Below are 14,789 nucleotides of genomic sequence, written 5' to 3' on the forward strand. Positions count from 1 at the left end.
CTCTTTATCTTCTATTCAAATAAATCAAAAGTTAAAACACAACAAATGGTAGTGTTGTAAGACAGCCATTCCTAGGAAAAGATGGAGGTCATCACGCCTGCGTCAAAGCAAACGCAGAAATGGAGTTCTTTCTCTCGCTGAACACGCTGTTCGCAACAATGCCAGGTCAGTTCAGGATTGTTTTGGAAGTCTTTCATCAGAAATATTTGGAAAGGCCGAGCAACTCTCTCTCCCACAGCCTCAGCGCTGGCAGCTCTTCTTTCTGAAGGTGTACTTTTTTATAAGCGCCACTGTTCATTTGATGTCACATCTGATTATTAATTATCATTATATATTATATATTATTATATTATTATGATAATATAATATCATATATAATCTATAATGTATAACATGTATAATATATAATTATTATATATCATATATCATATATTACATATATTATATTATATATCATATCATATATATATGATATAACATAATGATAATAATTAATTAATAATCAGATGTGACCAAAATAGTACAGTTGATTTTCTCATGTCATTGTTAAATCCAAAACTGATTATCACAACAGCAGTGCCAACAAATCTTACAGCCTTCCAAGCCTAGCAGAAGCCCTGGCTTAGAGCTGGTATCATGACATAGCAAGTAACCCCCCAACCTGTGTCACCAGCATCCCAAAAGAATACCAGTTAGTGTCCCTGCTGTTCCATTTTCAATCCACCTTCCTGCTACTTGCCTGGAAAAAGCAGTGGAATGTGGCCCAAACACCTACATGGCGGACCTCGAAGCTCCTGACTTCTTTCTGGCTAAGCACTGGCTACTGCAGTCATCTGGGAAGTGAACCAGCAGATGAAACATTGTCTGTCTTTTTCTCTCTCTCTCCCTCTCTTTCTCTCTCACACATATATAAAACTTTGCTTGTCAAATAAATAAATACATCTTTTTTAGAAAGCCCCTTTCAAGCGCTTTATTCAGATGTCTGTTCTAGCATTTGTTTTACATGTTTCATCATTTTATAATGAGAATTACTATATTCATGCACTAGCTGATGCTTTCAAAATTACAAATAATGAATATATATTAAATAATATATTCCTTTTAAAGATTTATTTATTTTTATTGGAAAGGCATGTCAGATTTATGAAGAGGAAAGATAGATCTTTCATCTGCTGGTTCACTCCCCAAACGGCTGCAATGGCCGAACCTGAGCCAATCTGAAGCCAGAAGCCAGAAGCCAGGAGCTTCTTCTGGGTCTCCCATGTGTGTAGAGCGGCCCAAGGTTTTGGGCCATCCTCTAATGCTTTCCCAGGCCACGAGCAGGTAGCTGGATAGGAAGTAGAGCAACCAGGACATAAACTGGCATTCATATATAGGATGCTGGCACTTGCAAGGTGAGGATTTAGCCATTGAGCCATCATATCAAGCCCATATTGTTTAAGTTTATTGAAATTTAACCTTAGGCAGCAATGTTATATAATGTTACATATGATATTATATTTAATGTAGTAATAGAGCATCCTCAGCATAGAAGTTGAGGCCCAACCAAAGTCTGATATTAATCTGTGTTAACATTAGAAAAAAGTCTTCAATCTCTCTGTCCCCATTTTCTCATCTGAAAAACTGGGGTAGAAATAGTTATTATACCTGACAAACAGGTTGTGAAAATATTCCTTTTAAAAATGTTATTCATTTTCATTTGATTTGAAAGGCAGGGAGACAGGCAGATTTTCTACTTGCTGATTCACTCAGGATTCTGCCAAAGCCAAGAGGCCGGAACTCCATCCAGATCTAGGCCATGGGTGGCAGGGACCCACATTTCTGAGCCATCATCTGCTCTTCACCCCAAGGAGTGTATTGGCAGGAAGCTATGTCCAAAGTAGGGGAGTTGGGACTTGCACTCCAACAGGGGATGTGGGTGTTCCAAGAGGACTGTGAAATGTTTCTAAGGTAGAAATACAACATAAAAAGGAGAGATTCTTGTTCTCCAAGAATTTAATGGACAGAAGTTAAATATTTCAAGTAAGTGAGTAGATTAATATAAGGAATTATAACTGGGGAGATAACAGCAGTCACTTTCTAGTGAGAATTCACTTACGTAGATACACCAGTGGGTGACAGGCTGATCTCATAAACACCCTCCCTGCTAAAGAAACAAAGGAAACACTTGTTAGCAGGACAAGCAGGAGGCAAAACAATATGTCCCACCCTGCTGAGGTCCCAAAGTCCTTGGGATGCATAACCCCAACCTTCCTCTCCCACTGAGATGGGAGACAAGATGGCCACATCCATCCATGGCAATGGGAACAGAACCCAGAGAGGAGCAGAAACATAGAGGCAAAGAATGGGATTAAGAAAATTACAATTCTGTTTACATTTCACACAGAATTTAGGCTGATACAGTCCAGGAATCGGTCACACAAAGGGGTGCTGAAAAAGATCCAGGGTTAGGGAGGGGATGCCTGTAAGTGCTCTGAACACTTGCTGCTCTCAAGGACACCCGCCAACTTCCTCCTCTGATGCAAACCCACAGTTCCCTGTAATCGCAGTCAAGCTTGCTGTAACCCAGCTCCTTCCTCTAACTGCTCCCATGGATTCATCATCCTCTAACACGTCCCAATCAATCCCTGAATACAATACACCACCGTGTCTCTAACCACATAACCTCTACCTGCAAGAATGCCTTCCCACCCCGGTACTCCCAACCAGCTCCACCCGGTGAATGGATTTGCTCTGGTGGAAAATTCTAATTCACCTTCCAGAAATCTCAACTCACCATCACTCAACTTTTCCTAACTTACTCCTGTCATCCAACACCTTACTTGAAGGCTACTGTGTCCTGACACGTAAGGCCGCAGCCTGTTCACATGTCTACCTCATTTACTAGACACTGGGTACCCTGAGGGCAGGACGGGCTCCTACTGTATCCCAGTGCCTACGAAGAGGTGACAGCCTTCTGAATTTAATCAAACATAGAAGCGCAGAGATCTGGTGCACAAGTGCAGGGTGATGAGGGTCATGTGAAGAGAGAAGGATCAGAGTGGAGCTGTGTGTTGGGCCTGTACCCTCTCAGAGACATTTTATTGAGCCTAGCTATAAAGGAACAGCTTTGGTGTCACCCTTTGTCACAGGCCTGAGTACTTCTCTTTGAGCTGAAGCTCTGAGGGCGATCTTCAAACCCCTTTTTACACATACAATACTTGGCGTACTCCTGTAAGTTATGTACAACAGGGATAGGGATCCAATGTTTCAACGTGATATATCTGGGACATACAGAAACGAACCTGTTTTAAATTAGAACACATTTCTGGCTATTAAAAACAGCAAAATGAAAAAACAAAGAAAAAACCGCAAACTTTCGATAATAATAATGAACAAAGTCTAGGGTCAAATTGAAATGGTTTCTGTCAATTTCCTCTAACTTGCAAACTCACAGCTACCCAGCTTTTCTGGACTGAACATCCAATCTGTATTTAGTAACAGGGTTCTTAGCCTTTACAAATTTCCTGTATTACCAGTGAAGGCAACACCATACTGATATTTTTGATATAATCAAAGACTATTAGAGAGAAATTGAGCCTTCAGAGATTACATGGTTCACACTCTTAAGATAGCCCTGAAATTCAGAGAGATGGACAGACTCACCATAAAGAGTAGTTACATATCTAACCAACAACATTTGAGTTATTTTGAAATTTTCTTAGTCATACAGATCAACCAGCCAAGAGCCAAACATCAGTACAGTTCACTCATGGGTGAACATACACCTTAAGCTTATTTGCTAAAATGACAGTTTTTACTGAGAACTGATCTCCTTTAGGCGGAAACTGAGAAGCAGGAGGAGTCAAAGCTTTGCCATAAACTGTGGACCAGAACATTTAAGGCACTAATCGACATAATGGCTTTTAGCATCATTTACATTGCTCTGATACAATCACTTGGCTTTAATAAGTGGACTATCAGGCCACTGAGATTGCCAGGGGCCGGGATAAGCATTGCTTGTAAAATGGTACTCAGAGGTTTCTTGAACAGTTCAATGATGCAGGGGTAAAAATCTTTATGGACCAACGTGATGCTCCAGCCTACTGTCTGCAAGTGTCGGGGACGCAAGGCCAGGGATCCGACCCTGAGTCGCATTCAAGTATGGGCATGTTGTTGCATTTTCCATGCCATCGGGCAAATTCAAAGTCTCATCAAAAGATCAAGCTCAAGGACATCTGAGACATGAATATCCCAGACGGCAATTAGGATACTTAGTGAGCCATTCTCTTCCAGCTGGAAAAGCCAGAGTGAGGGAGTAATCCTGGCCTCCGTGTGTCATGGCAGGCAACAATGCGGCGAGTCACTCACTCGATCACTCGCGGCTCCGGAGCATGTCGTGCCACCTGCAAGGAGACAGCTGATTTACTTCTGGGATGTGACTGAATGCCAGCTTGTCAACGGTCCCGTTATTCCAACCCCTTTCTACCCCAGCACGGGTGCTTGCTTCTGTTCCTAAAACTGCTTCACACTTGCCAGAAGACAGGAAGAGCATACAATCAGAATTTATCAGTCTTCCTTTTGTCCAGACAGGAAGTCTGGAGAAACCTTTCCAGAAAACAGACTAAAAAAAAAAACCAAAACATTATGGATACTATAAAGTAAGTTCTTCTGACAACTGCATAATCATGATATAAGCAAGGTGCATCATTTTCTTTAAAAGAAGTTTGTACAAGGTAGAGTTATAGATACAGGGAGAGAGAGAGTAAAGAGAGTCTTCCACCCTCTTCCATCCACTGGCTTACTCCCTTGAAGGCCACAATTGTTAGGGATGGACCAGGCTAAAAATAAAAGTCAGAAACTCCTTCTGGGTCTCCCACACTTAGGCCATCTTGTGCTGCTTTCCCCAGCACATTAATAGAAAGCTGGATTGGAAGTAGAGTAGCCAGGACTGAGGACCGGAGCCCATATGCGATGCTGACACACACAGGCAACAGCTTAACCTACTGAGCCACCACTGGCCTGACTTTTTATAACCCTTTTTTCTCATATTATTAAAAAGTGAATCTTAAGCATTTTTTACATCTTTTTCCATGGAGAACAGAGCAAAGCATCAGGTGGTTTTCCAAAATAACTGAAATTTCAATCCAATTTCAAAAATATTTGCAGCATTAACACTGACTAAAAGATGGTTTTAGGATCATTAAAACTAAAACCTGCCTTGGTTAATGCAAGGTCTGGTCATGCTGTAATCTCTACCTTCCAGGCACTGTAGAGCCTCCACGCACCCCCCATTACCGCCAAATATAAATGGGGAGAAGACACAGAGAATCCTCAAATACATTAATGAATTGAAATACTTCCTATTCATTAGTAGCATAGTTCTTCTTCTCTTATTCATTAGTGGATTTATCCAGTCACTATCTGAGTGAACTTTGAATATATCTTTATTTTTAAATAAAATACCATATGTGTAATTGGATATTGTGAGAGATTATAGGTAACTTTGAAGATTTCATTTTGAGCTGAAAGAGTCAGAGTGAGAAGGTGAGACAGATTCAACGGCTTTTCATAAGCAAATCTTTGTAAGAGTTACAGGGTAAAATCAGACTTACCAGCTGGGGTTCTTCGAACACGAACTCTCTGTCAGAGAGATGATGCTCCCTGCTCTTCCAGGTCTGAGCAGGTGTTTGGCGGAGATGGCTCGTGGGAGTGGTAGCTGAAAGAAAACAGCAAGCAGCCTCAACATGCGGAAAGTCACCCACTGAGCAAGGGCCAGGAACATTCACATGGACTTGAGTGACCTCGGCAGAGTGAAGTCAGCAGATCACTGGAACACACACTGACCAAAGATGAGGAATCCCACTGTTAGCTTACCACCAACCAAATCAGACAACAGGCCAGCCACATTTGAAACAATTCCTGAGCATCAACTGAAATAATGAGCAGAATAAACCAAAGTGTATAAAGCAAAGAGGACAACAGCTGTCCCTCCCAGCAGCCCCGACGGCATCCCCGCGGGCTCTTGCCTGGCTGGGCAACACCATGGCTTCTTGCAGGAGCAGCCCAGGCTCCCTGGACTCGGGCTCGGCGTCTTTTGTCTTCCATGTTGACCAAAATGTAGTGGGCTCTGAGCTCTCCAAAGATCTCATTCCTGATTTAAACCACACAGTGGTATCTGCTGCTCTTTTAAAAAGAAAGAGAGATGCATTTAGTCAGGGTTCTAACAGCTCGATCTCCTAAGAAGGCAGTTGTAATCCTTTTATCAACACCCTTACATAAAATCAACTTGTTATCACAACATCACAATCAAGTAGCCTATTAAGTTACTTGGGACAGCTAGTAATCTTCCATAACCTTATCACCATGGCACCTGCACAAAAAAGTACTGGTTGAGAAATTCTCCAGTCCTCTAGAATCTGTCCTAAATCTCATCACTCACACTAGTTCCCAAGAGTAGAACACAAGGAAACTTCACCGACTGGGGCTTCAGCTCTCAAGTGCATGTCCACATTCAGTTCTTACTGGCTGCAACAAACGCTCTGAAGCTTGTGGGAGGCAGCCTTGGTGAAGAGACCTGAAGCACATCAAGCTAAGTGAAAGCAGCCAGGTGCAGACAAATCCTGCATGATCTCACTTTTATGTGCAATCTACAAAAGTCAGACTCACAGACGTAGAGAGCAGGAGGCGTTGACCACAGGCTGGGCTAGCTAAGTGCTACAAAACTTGCATCCAACAACAGCATTAAGCTTGAGTGAACAGAATGGTGACTACAAGAACACCACAGCGCACATTTCACCACTGCTACAATAGATTTCAACATGTTTTCCCCACACACCAAAAAAACGGGAAATGTGAGGTGATGTGTTGATCTCTTCAATCATTCCACAATGTATATACATATCAAAACATTACACAATAGCTCACACATACGCACAACTAATGTTAATTCAGGACAAATTTTTAAATAAACTAAAATTTGGGGCTGAGATTGTGCAGCGGCGGGCTTAGCCACCACTTGCAATGCTGGCATTCCACAGGAACCCCATTCCAAGGCCTGGCAGCCCCACTTCCAATCCAGCTCCCTGCCAAGGTGCCAGATGGAGTTCCTGGCTCCTGCTTCAGAGTGGTCCAACCCTGCCTGCTGCCATCACCTGGAACTGCAAGAATTCTCTAGGTCTCCCCCTCTCTTTCTTTCTGCATTTCAAACCAATACATCTTTTTACCATATAAATTCAAACATAAAACACCTAGAAGAAAACGTAACTTAGAATACTAACAGAGACAGTTGTCTTTAAAATAAGCAGTATAGGAGATGGCAATACACTGTCTATATGGAGATGAACAAGCACAGTGAGTTACCCACACAGGAAATCAACAGTAGACAATTTGCATTCAGATTTTATTAAGTTTTAGTCTTCAGTTCAGTGAAAAATCCACCTCGTAATTTCCAATAATCCTACATTGACTTTTTTTTTTTTTTTTTGAGCAAAGTCTGTCCACAGCAAATACAGGTACACACAGCTATCCATAAAAGCAATGACCAAATAAGGACATTCAAGCTCCAAGTTTCAAATCTTAGATCCACTGGATTTGGGATCTAAGCAACCTTCACATCTCAAATTTAGCCTCCTGGTCCCAAGGTTCTAGTGCTGGACCCACCAGAGATCCGATCTAGGAATCTGTTTTCACAAATCCCCTTCGGTGATCTGAACGTTCATTTCACAAGCTGGGAGGTGAGAGTTCAGGACACAGCTAACAGTTCTCCATTTGAACCACTTTCAGTGGGGCAGCCCTACTGATATCTGCTGTAAGAAGTGAGAACACGGGACCCGGAGCGGTAGCCTAGCGGCTAAAAGTCCTGGCCTTGCACATACCGGGATCCCACATGGTCGCTGGTTTTAATTCCGGCAGCCCCACTTCCCATCCAGCTCCCTGTTTGTGGTCTGGGAAAGCAGTCGTGGACGGCCCAATGCATTGGGACCCTGCACCCACGTGAGAGACCTGGAAGAGGCTCCTGGCTCCTGGCTTGGGATAGAATCAGCTGCAGCCGTTGCAGTCACTTGGGGAGTGGACCATTGGACGGAAGATCTTCCTGTCTGTCTCTCCTCCTCTCTCTATACGTTTAACTGTGCAATAAAAATACATTTTTTTAAAAAGTGAACACAATTAGCTGCAGTCCCCCGGGGAGGGCTGTACCCTGGGGTGGGGGCTGTACCCGCTATTCGGCCAGGGGACAACTGGCAAGCAGACAGCCGCCAAGGCCCCAGGCCCACTGGGTTTGGGAGTCCTAGCAGCTGTTCCCTGACGGACGCCACTCTCACCCCAAGGTTCCTGACCGAGAGTTGTCAACCCTCGAAGCGCCGGCAGCCGCCGCAGAACCAGGATCCCGGAGCCGGCCAGGCGCGCTGGGCACCAGGACCCGAGGCTTCCCAGCCGCCAGGCCGGCTCCTCCCGAGCCCTCCTTCCCTAGAGGACCAGGGGCTCCGGGGCGCACCTGCACAGCCGGGCGAGCAGGTTCAAACCCGCTCGGTTCCGGCGCCTCAAGGGCCGCCCCGCCGCCGCCACGCAGCTCACAAACACTCCACAGCAAGCGACTTCCACAACTCCCCACCGGAAGGTGCGCCGCCTACGACCGCCCGGCACCGCCGCTTCCGGTGCACTGCCTTGGAGTCCGGGCAGCTCATCCTGTACCCCCGCACCGATAGGGCCGAGTCGCTGCAACTGCGGACCAAGTGGAGACCAAGAGTGGAGGCCAGTGCGGAGCGTGTGGTTAGGGCTTGAATGCAGATGTGTCTCCTGGGTTGAAATCTTCAGGATGTGAGCTCTGAGAAACTGAGACTCCAGCTTCCTCGATCTGTTATGCAGACTTACATTTTATTCAGACATCCTGGAACAGCCCAGGATGCGCCTTTGTGTTGCCATGGCAAACCTGTGCATACCTCAATCACAGCTATTACAACAGGGCATGGGACCACGCCTCTTTGATCTCAGGGCTAAGCAAATTTTGCTTGAGTACACATACCTAAATTGTGGTCCCCACACCACGTTTTACTTAAGTGTAAAATCTGTGGCAGGTACTCCTTTGAAGAATGGGCTAGGCACCTGTTGGAAGGATGAAGTGGGATAATGTATGCAAACAATTCAGCCAAATGACCAGAACATGATAGACAACGTTAAGAGTGTTAAGAATGTCTTCTGGGACCTGTTTTGTGATACATGTGGGCTCCTGGTCAAGTCGTGGCTGCTCCACGTCCAATCCAACTTCCTGCTAAATGTGCCTGGGAAAGCAGCAGGGGACAACCCAGGTGCCTGAGCCCCTGCACCCACATAGGAGACCCAGAAGAAGCTTTCGTCTCCTTGCTTTGGTCTTTCCTAGCCCTGGCTGATAGGGACATTTGGGGAGTGAATCAGCAGATGGAGGATTTTTCTGTGTGTGTGTCTGTAACTTAGACCTTCAAGTAAAGAAAAAAAACCCACAAAGTTAAAAAAAAATAAGTGTGATACTATTACACAGAGCTCAACTCTGCCCTACTAATGCACCTCTGTTCTTGCTACTGCTAAATCCATATCTTGAGGTGGGAGTGTGAACCAGTGGCTGAGTCACATCTTGGGATACCAGCATCCTACATTGTAATGCCTGGTTTACGTCCACCTCTGCTTCCCATCTGGCTTCCTGCTCACATGGACTTGGGGAGGCAGAAGTGCTACTTCTGTGGTGTTCTGCTTTGCTTTGGAGATGAGTAGTGGCTGCTCCCTGCATTTATAAAACACCATTGTTTCCAGAGTTCCCTGAAAGTCATCCTATATTATGGCTAATCATTCTTTGAATGGCTTGTGTTTCCTGGCCCACATCCCTAGGAAGCTTCTGAGTGCCACTGGAGGCCAGACTGGAGTAGGACCGTGGTAGCTAGAGTTGAGGACAAAGGCTGACAGTTCACATTCAGACCCACTCTTATGTTGCTTTCTCTTCTGTTTCCTCCACTGAGACTGACCCCTATGGGAGATTTCGTTGGTGGTCTTGCCTCTCCTTGGAACAAGCATTTCTCAGTATGAAGGTGCATGCTTTATAAGGCCTCCTTTCACTTTCCAAGTGCTCCAGCACTCTCAATATGATGGCACTTCAAGGAACCCAGCACGGTGGCTCAAGGATTTAGTCCTCTGTCAGCAAATGCTAGCATCCCGTATAGATGCTAGCTTGTGTCCTGGCTGCTCCACTTCCCACTCAGTTCTCTGCTTGTGTCCTGGGAAAGCAGCAGAGGATGGCCCAAAGCCTTGGGACCCTGCACCTGCATGGGAGACCCAGAGGAAGCTCCTGGCTTTGGATCAGCTCAGCTCCAGTAGTGGGGCCATCTGGGGAGTGAACCAGTGGATGGAAGATCCTTCTCTGAAAATCTGTCTTTCCAATAAAAATAAATAAGTCTTTTTTTAAAAAAAAAATAACATTTATTTTTGGTACAAAGAGAAAAGCAAGGTTGCGATCCAATGCCACTTGAAAATCACACACATCTTCCATGAGCTGTTTTCCACCAGTGATGTTCCACTCCACAGTGATTTCCTCCCTTTATGGTGAAACTGACAGATGCTTTCAGGCCCGGAGCTTCCAGAAATGACTCCAAGGGAGCTGTGTGCTGCTTTCTGATGCCCATTTTCACAGCACATTTCTTGCCAAACAGCCCGTTTTTATCCCATTCTCTGTGTGGCACGTCTGCTGCTGTATTCCTGAGAAAATCCAATCCAAGGAAAATGATTGCACATCATGTGAAACGTTTTCAGTGAAGCTGTTGCCTAGAGAAATTCCGAGTCCAGTTTCACTGCCAAAGATGCAGACATTCCCATGTGGAGAGAACCTGCACTCTGTAGTGTGTTGGCTATGAACCTTCCAGGACTTTACCAAGACCAAACATGTTGGTGAGCAGAGGGTGTTCTCTCAAACTCCAGACAGGAATTCCTCTGGTTTAATGCCCAGTATAATTGTAGATGCTGCAGGAGGTAAAAAAAAATCTTTTCCCGGTGAGCCCCAGGTAGACTGTGTGAGACATCATTAAAGAACAGAAGCATTGGATGTGAGACTGTGATGAGCAGACAAAAATCTGGGCACCAGGAGAGATTATGAAAGGTTGTAGTTCTCAGGAAAGAATTTGTTGACAAAAGAGAGTTTGGTCAACATTGTAAGGTGTGTAGTACTTACGTGGCTCAAAGATATTCTGACACATTTTCTAACCTGTAGACAACATGTGTACACTCTTGTTTCTGAATGGAAGCAAATAATTGCATTAATTAGCATTTATTGAGAGCTCCTTTTAAGTACTAATTTAGTTATTTTTATTTGAAAGGTAGATTTACAGAGAGAAGGATAGACTGAAAGAGAGAGATCTTCCATTCACTGTTTTATTCCTCAAACAGATGCAACAGTTGGAGCTGGGCTGCTCTGAAAATGGGAGCCTGGAGCTTCTTCTGGGTCTCGCATGTGGTGCAGGGCATCTAGGAGTTGGGCCATCTACCACTGCTCCCCAGGCCATCAGTAGGATCTGGATTGGGAAGTGGAACACCCAAGACTCGAACTGGCACCCATATGGGATGCTGTCCCTGCAGGCAGAGGCCTAAGTTACTATGCATCGCACCAACCTCTCAAATACTAGTTTTTCACTTGTATAAAATAAACACATTACAGTTGTCAACAGTTGTCATATTCACGATGAGATTCTGTCATAAGGAAACCTACCTATGTGATCAACCTATGCTGAATCCTACATTGCTGGGAGTGCTGCTGATCTGAGTCAAGTTCAGCTGGCTGGTCTAGGCCAGCCTTGACTCCATCTGACCTCTGTCTCTTTTTAAAGGCTTATTTATTTTTTTACTTAGAAGGCAGAGTTTCACAGAAAAAAGGAGGAGAGAGAGGAAAGGAGGGGGAAGAGAGAGACAGAGAGAGAAATGGCTCACTCCTCAAATGTCCCCAACGGCTGAGGCTTGACCCAGGCCAAAGCAGGATCCAGGAACTCCATCCTGGTCTTCCACATAGGCAGCAGGAGCCCATGTCCTTGAGGCAACTTCTGCCACATTCCCAGGCACATATAGCAGCGAGCTGGATTGGAAGTAGAACAGCCAGGACTTGTACTGGTGCTGGTGTCCCAAGCAGCAGCTTAACCCATTGCACCACAACACCAGTCTCTTCATGTGGTCTCTTGTCTTTGAACACACCTACCAGGCATGTTCTAGTAGTGGTAGCGCAGAGAAGGAGCTAGAAGAGGAGGCTGCGCAAACACACAAGAACTCCTAAAGTCAAGGTGGAGAAGTACAAAATCATTTCTATTTCACTTATTGTTCAAAGTAGCAACCTTGTTTGCTTTCTGAGAGAGGGAGGGAAGTTGAGAAAAAGAGAGCATGTGTACTCACACCTGTTGGTTCACCCACCAAATGCCTACTGTGGCCTGACCTGAACAGGACTGGGCCCATCCAGGAGCTAGGAAGTCTGCCATGTGAGTGGCGGGAGGGCAGTCACTGGAACACCACTACTGCCTCTGAGGGAGTATATAGACAGGAAGCCAAAATCAGCAGCTGCAGCTAGAAACTGAACCCAGGCACTCCGATGTAGGGTGTAGGGATCTTCAGAGCTAGGTCAATACCTTCCCCTAAACCACTTCTTACATGCAGTTGTTGCAAGGGCTGATTGCCAAGGGTATGAATCCTCAAGGAGTGGAGTACTGAAGCCATTTTTCTTCAATCTCTTAAGCTAAGTGAGAAAGTGTGGGGAGATGACACAGAAAGGAAATGGATCACATAGGCCTGCAAAGCCTAACAAACACTAGATGTTAATTTACACACAATTTAAAGCATGCAATAGACATTAAGCACTCATTCTCTCCCTTGCTTCCTTTATTTTCCATCTCACAGAATGATGCTCCTTTGAAACTATTGTCAAGTCATTTATTTTTAAGTATGTACCTAAGGCAGGGCTTGTTTTCTCATGTTTTTGGAATGCCTTTCAGCAAGCATTTGATAACTGCTTATTATGAACAAATCACAGTGCAGCCACAATGATTAAGTTAAGGGCTAGTGGGTCATTTCCCTCTGTGCTACCTAAGTGGACTCTCCACTCTTTGTAGGCCAGTTCACAATGTAGGGAAGTGTGAAAGTTCAACTCTTATACCCAGGTTATCTCTGTCCTACAAAAACCAAAAACAGCATGGCTGTTTATTGGATATTGGCATGAGATCCCATTGGTTGGGTGGTTTCTGGAAGTCACAACCACTGCTTTGCCCAGCTGCTGAATGCAGCCTATATCTGCATCGTGGTGGATGGATGGATAAGGAAAACAATGAGCTCCAGTTATTCCTATGTATGGAATAACACTGGATAACCTGGGCATCTTAACATGAGGCGCTCTAGCTGCCAGGTGATCTCTAGTAGCTATCACGTCCTGGGCAGAAAGCAACTTTGGAAGGTGTGAGTCTGAGGTCTTACTGCATTGTCCTTAACCGAGAGGCCCTTCCATAGCATACATAATTATGTTCCTTAGTATTTTGTATTTACACAAATGAGTGGAAAACTTTGTCCACCAAACAAAACTTGCACACGGATGTTTATAGTGGCATTGTTCAAAACTACCAAAACTGAAACTACCACCTGTCTATCACGGATGGCTGTATAAATAAACCAAGTACATTCACACAGTGGACTGTTATTCAGTAATCAAAAAGACACACTACCAAGCCTTGAGAATACATGCATGAAGTCTGAATGCATACTACTAAGAAAGAAACGCAGGGCTGGAGTTATGATGTAGGGGGTTAGTGAGTGCTTGTATTTCTCCTGTGTTCTTTTTAGAAATTATTGGGGCTGGTGCAGAAGCCTAACAGGCTAATTTTCTGCCTTTGGTGCCAGCATCCCATATGGGTGTCAGTTTGTGTCTTGGCTGCTCCACTTCTGATCCAGCAATGGTGGATAGTTCAAGCCCTTGGGTCTTTGTACTCACATGGGAGATCCGAAAAAAGCTCCAGACTCCTGGTTTCAGATGGGTTCAGCTCAGCTCCAGCTGACAGCCATTTGAAGAGCTAAGCAGTGATGGAAGATCTCTCTCTGCAAATCTGCCTTTCAAATGAAAAGAAATCTTTAAAATACACAAAATTACGCTATGTTGCTCTATTTTCTGTTAGCTTATTTCACACTGAATCCTGACACAGAAAAATGTGAAACAAATAATTATCCCAGGACCCAAACTCCTGCTTAATGAACCTGTTCCCCACGATGCATTCCAATGCAAGGCTGGATTCACAGGGAGATCTCCAAGGGAAAACAAACTAACCAACCAAAAGGGGGAAGGGAATAGGAGTAGGGTAATGAACAGTAAAAACAAACAAACAAACAAACAAAAACAGGAAATTAGTGCCAGTGGCTACTCCGTGGGGAAAATGCCAAGGCCCAGGATAGGGAACAGGAGACTAATTACAGAAATTACTAGCAGATTCAAGAACTAAGCCTGTGACACCTCTTTTGTCAGGTGCACCAAACAGAATTAGAATGATACCAGGCTGGCAGAGGCACAGGCTGGGGAGAGGAACAAAAGAAAACTGACATGTGGGGCCCGGCAGCGTGGCCTAGCAGCTCAGGTCCTTGCCTTGAACGCCCCGGGATCCCATATGGGCACCGGTTCTAATCCCGGCAGCTCCACTTCCCATCCAGCTCCCTCCTTGTGGCCTGGGAAGGCAGTCGAGGATGGCCCAAAGCCTTGGGACCCTGCACCCGCGTGGGAGACCTGGAGGAGGTTCCAGGTTCCTGACTTCGGATCGGCGCGCACCGGCCGTTGCAGC

The 14,789-nt window shown here is 45.0% G+C and overlaps 1 protein-coding gene across 6 annotated transcripts in view; it reads right to left on the reverse strand.

The window, feature by feature from the left end:
- The window catches only part of ALKBH3 (alkB homolog 3, alpha-ketoglutarate dependent dioxygenase), a 167,703-nt gene extending 161,228 nt beyond the window's left edge, over positions 1–6,475 (reverse strand). For 2 of the 6 annotated variants that reach the window (XM_058663150.1, XM_058663151.1), the window contains exons 1-4: positions 6,009–6,471; positions 5,595–5,698; positions 4,351–4,385; positions 2,099–2,146 (exon numbers count right to left, since the gene is read on the reverse strand). In XM_058663150.1, the coding sequence (XP_058519133.1) occupies positions 2,099–2,146; positions 4,351–4,385; positions 5,595–5,698; positions 6,009–6,087 (266 nt within the window). In that variant the 5' untranslated portion in view covers positions 6,088–6,471. Of the gene's footprint in view, positions 1–2,098; positions 2,147–4,350; positions 4,386–5,594; positions 5,699–6,008 lie in introns of all 6 variants that reach the window. The other 4 variants (XM_058663148.1, XM_058663146.1, XM_058663147.1 and 1 more) reach the window with 4 other exon arrangements.
- Between the last annotated feature and the right edge of the window lie 8,314 nt (positions 6,476–14,789).

Source organism: Ochotona princeps, chromosome 4, assembly GCF_030435755.1.
Source record: "Ochotona princeps isolate mOchPri1 chromosome 4, mOchPri1.hap1, whole genome shotgun sequence".
Taxonomy (NCBI): domain Eukaryota; kingdom Metazoa; phylum Chordata; class Mammalia; order Lagomorpha; family Ochotonidae; genus Ochotona; species Ochotona princeps.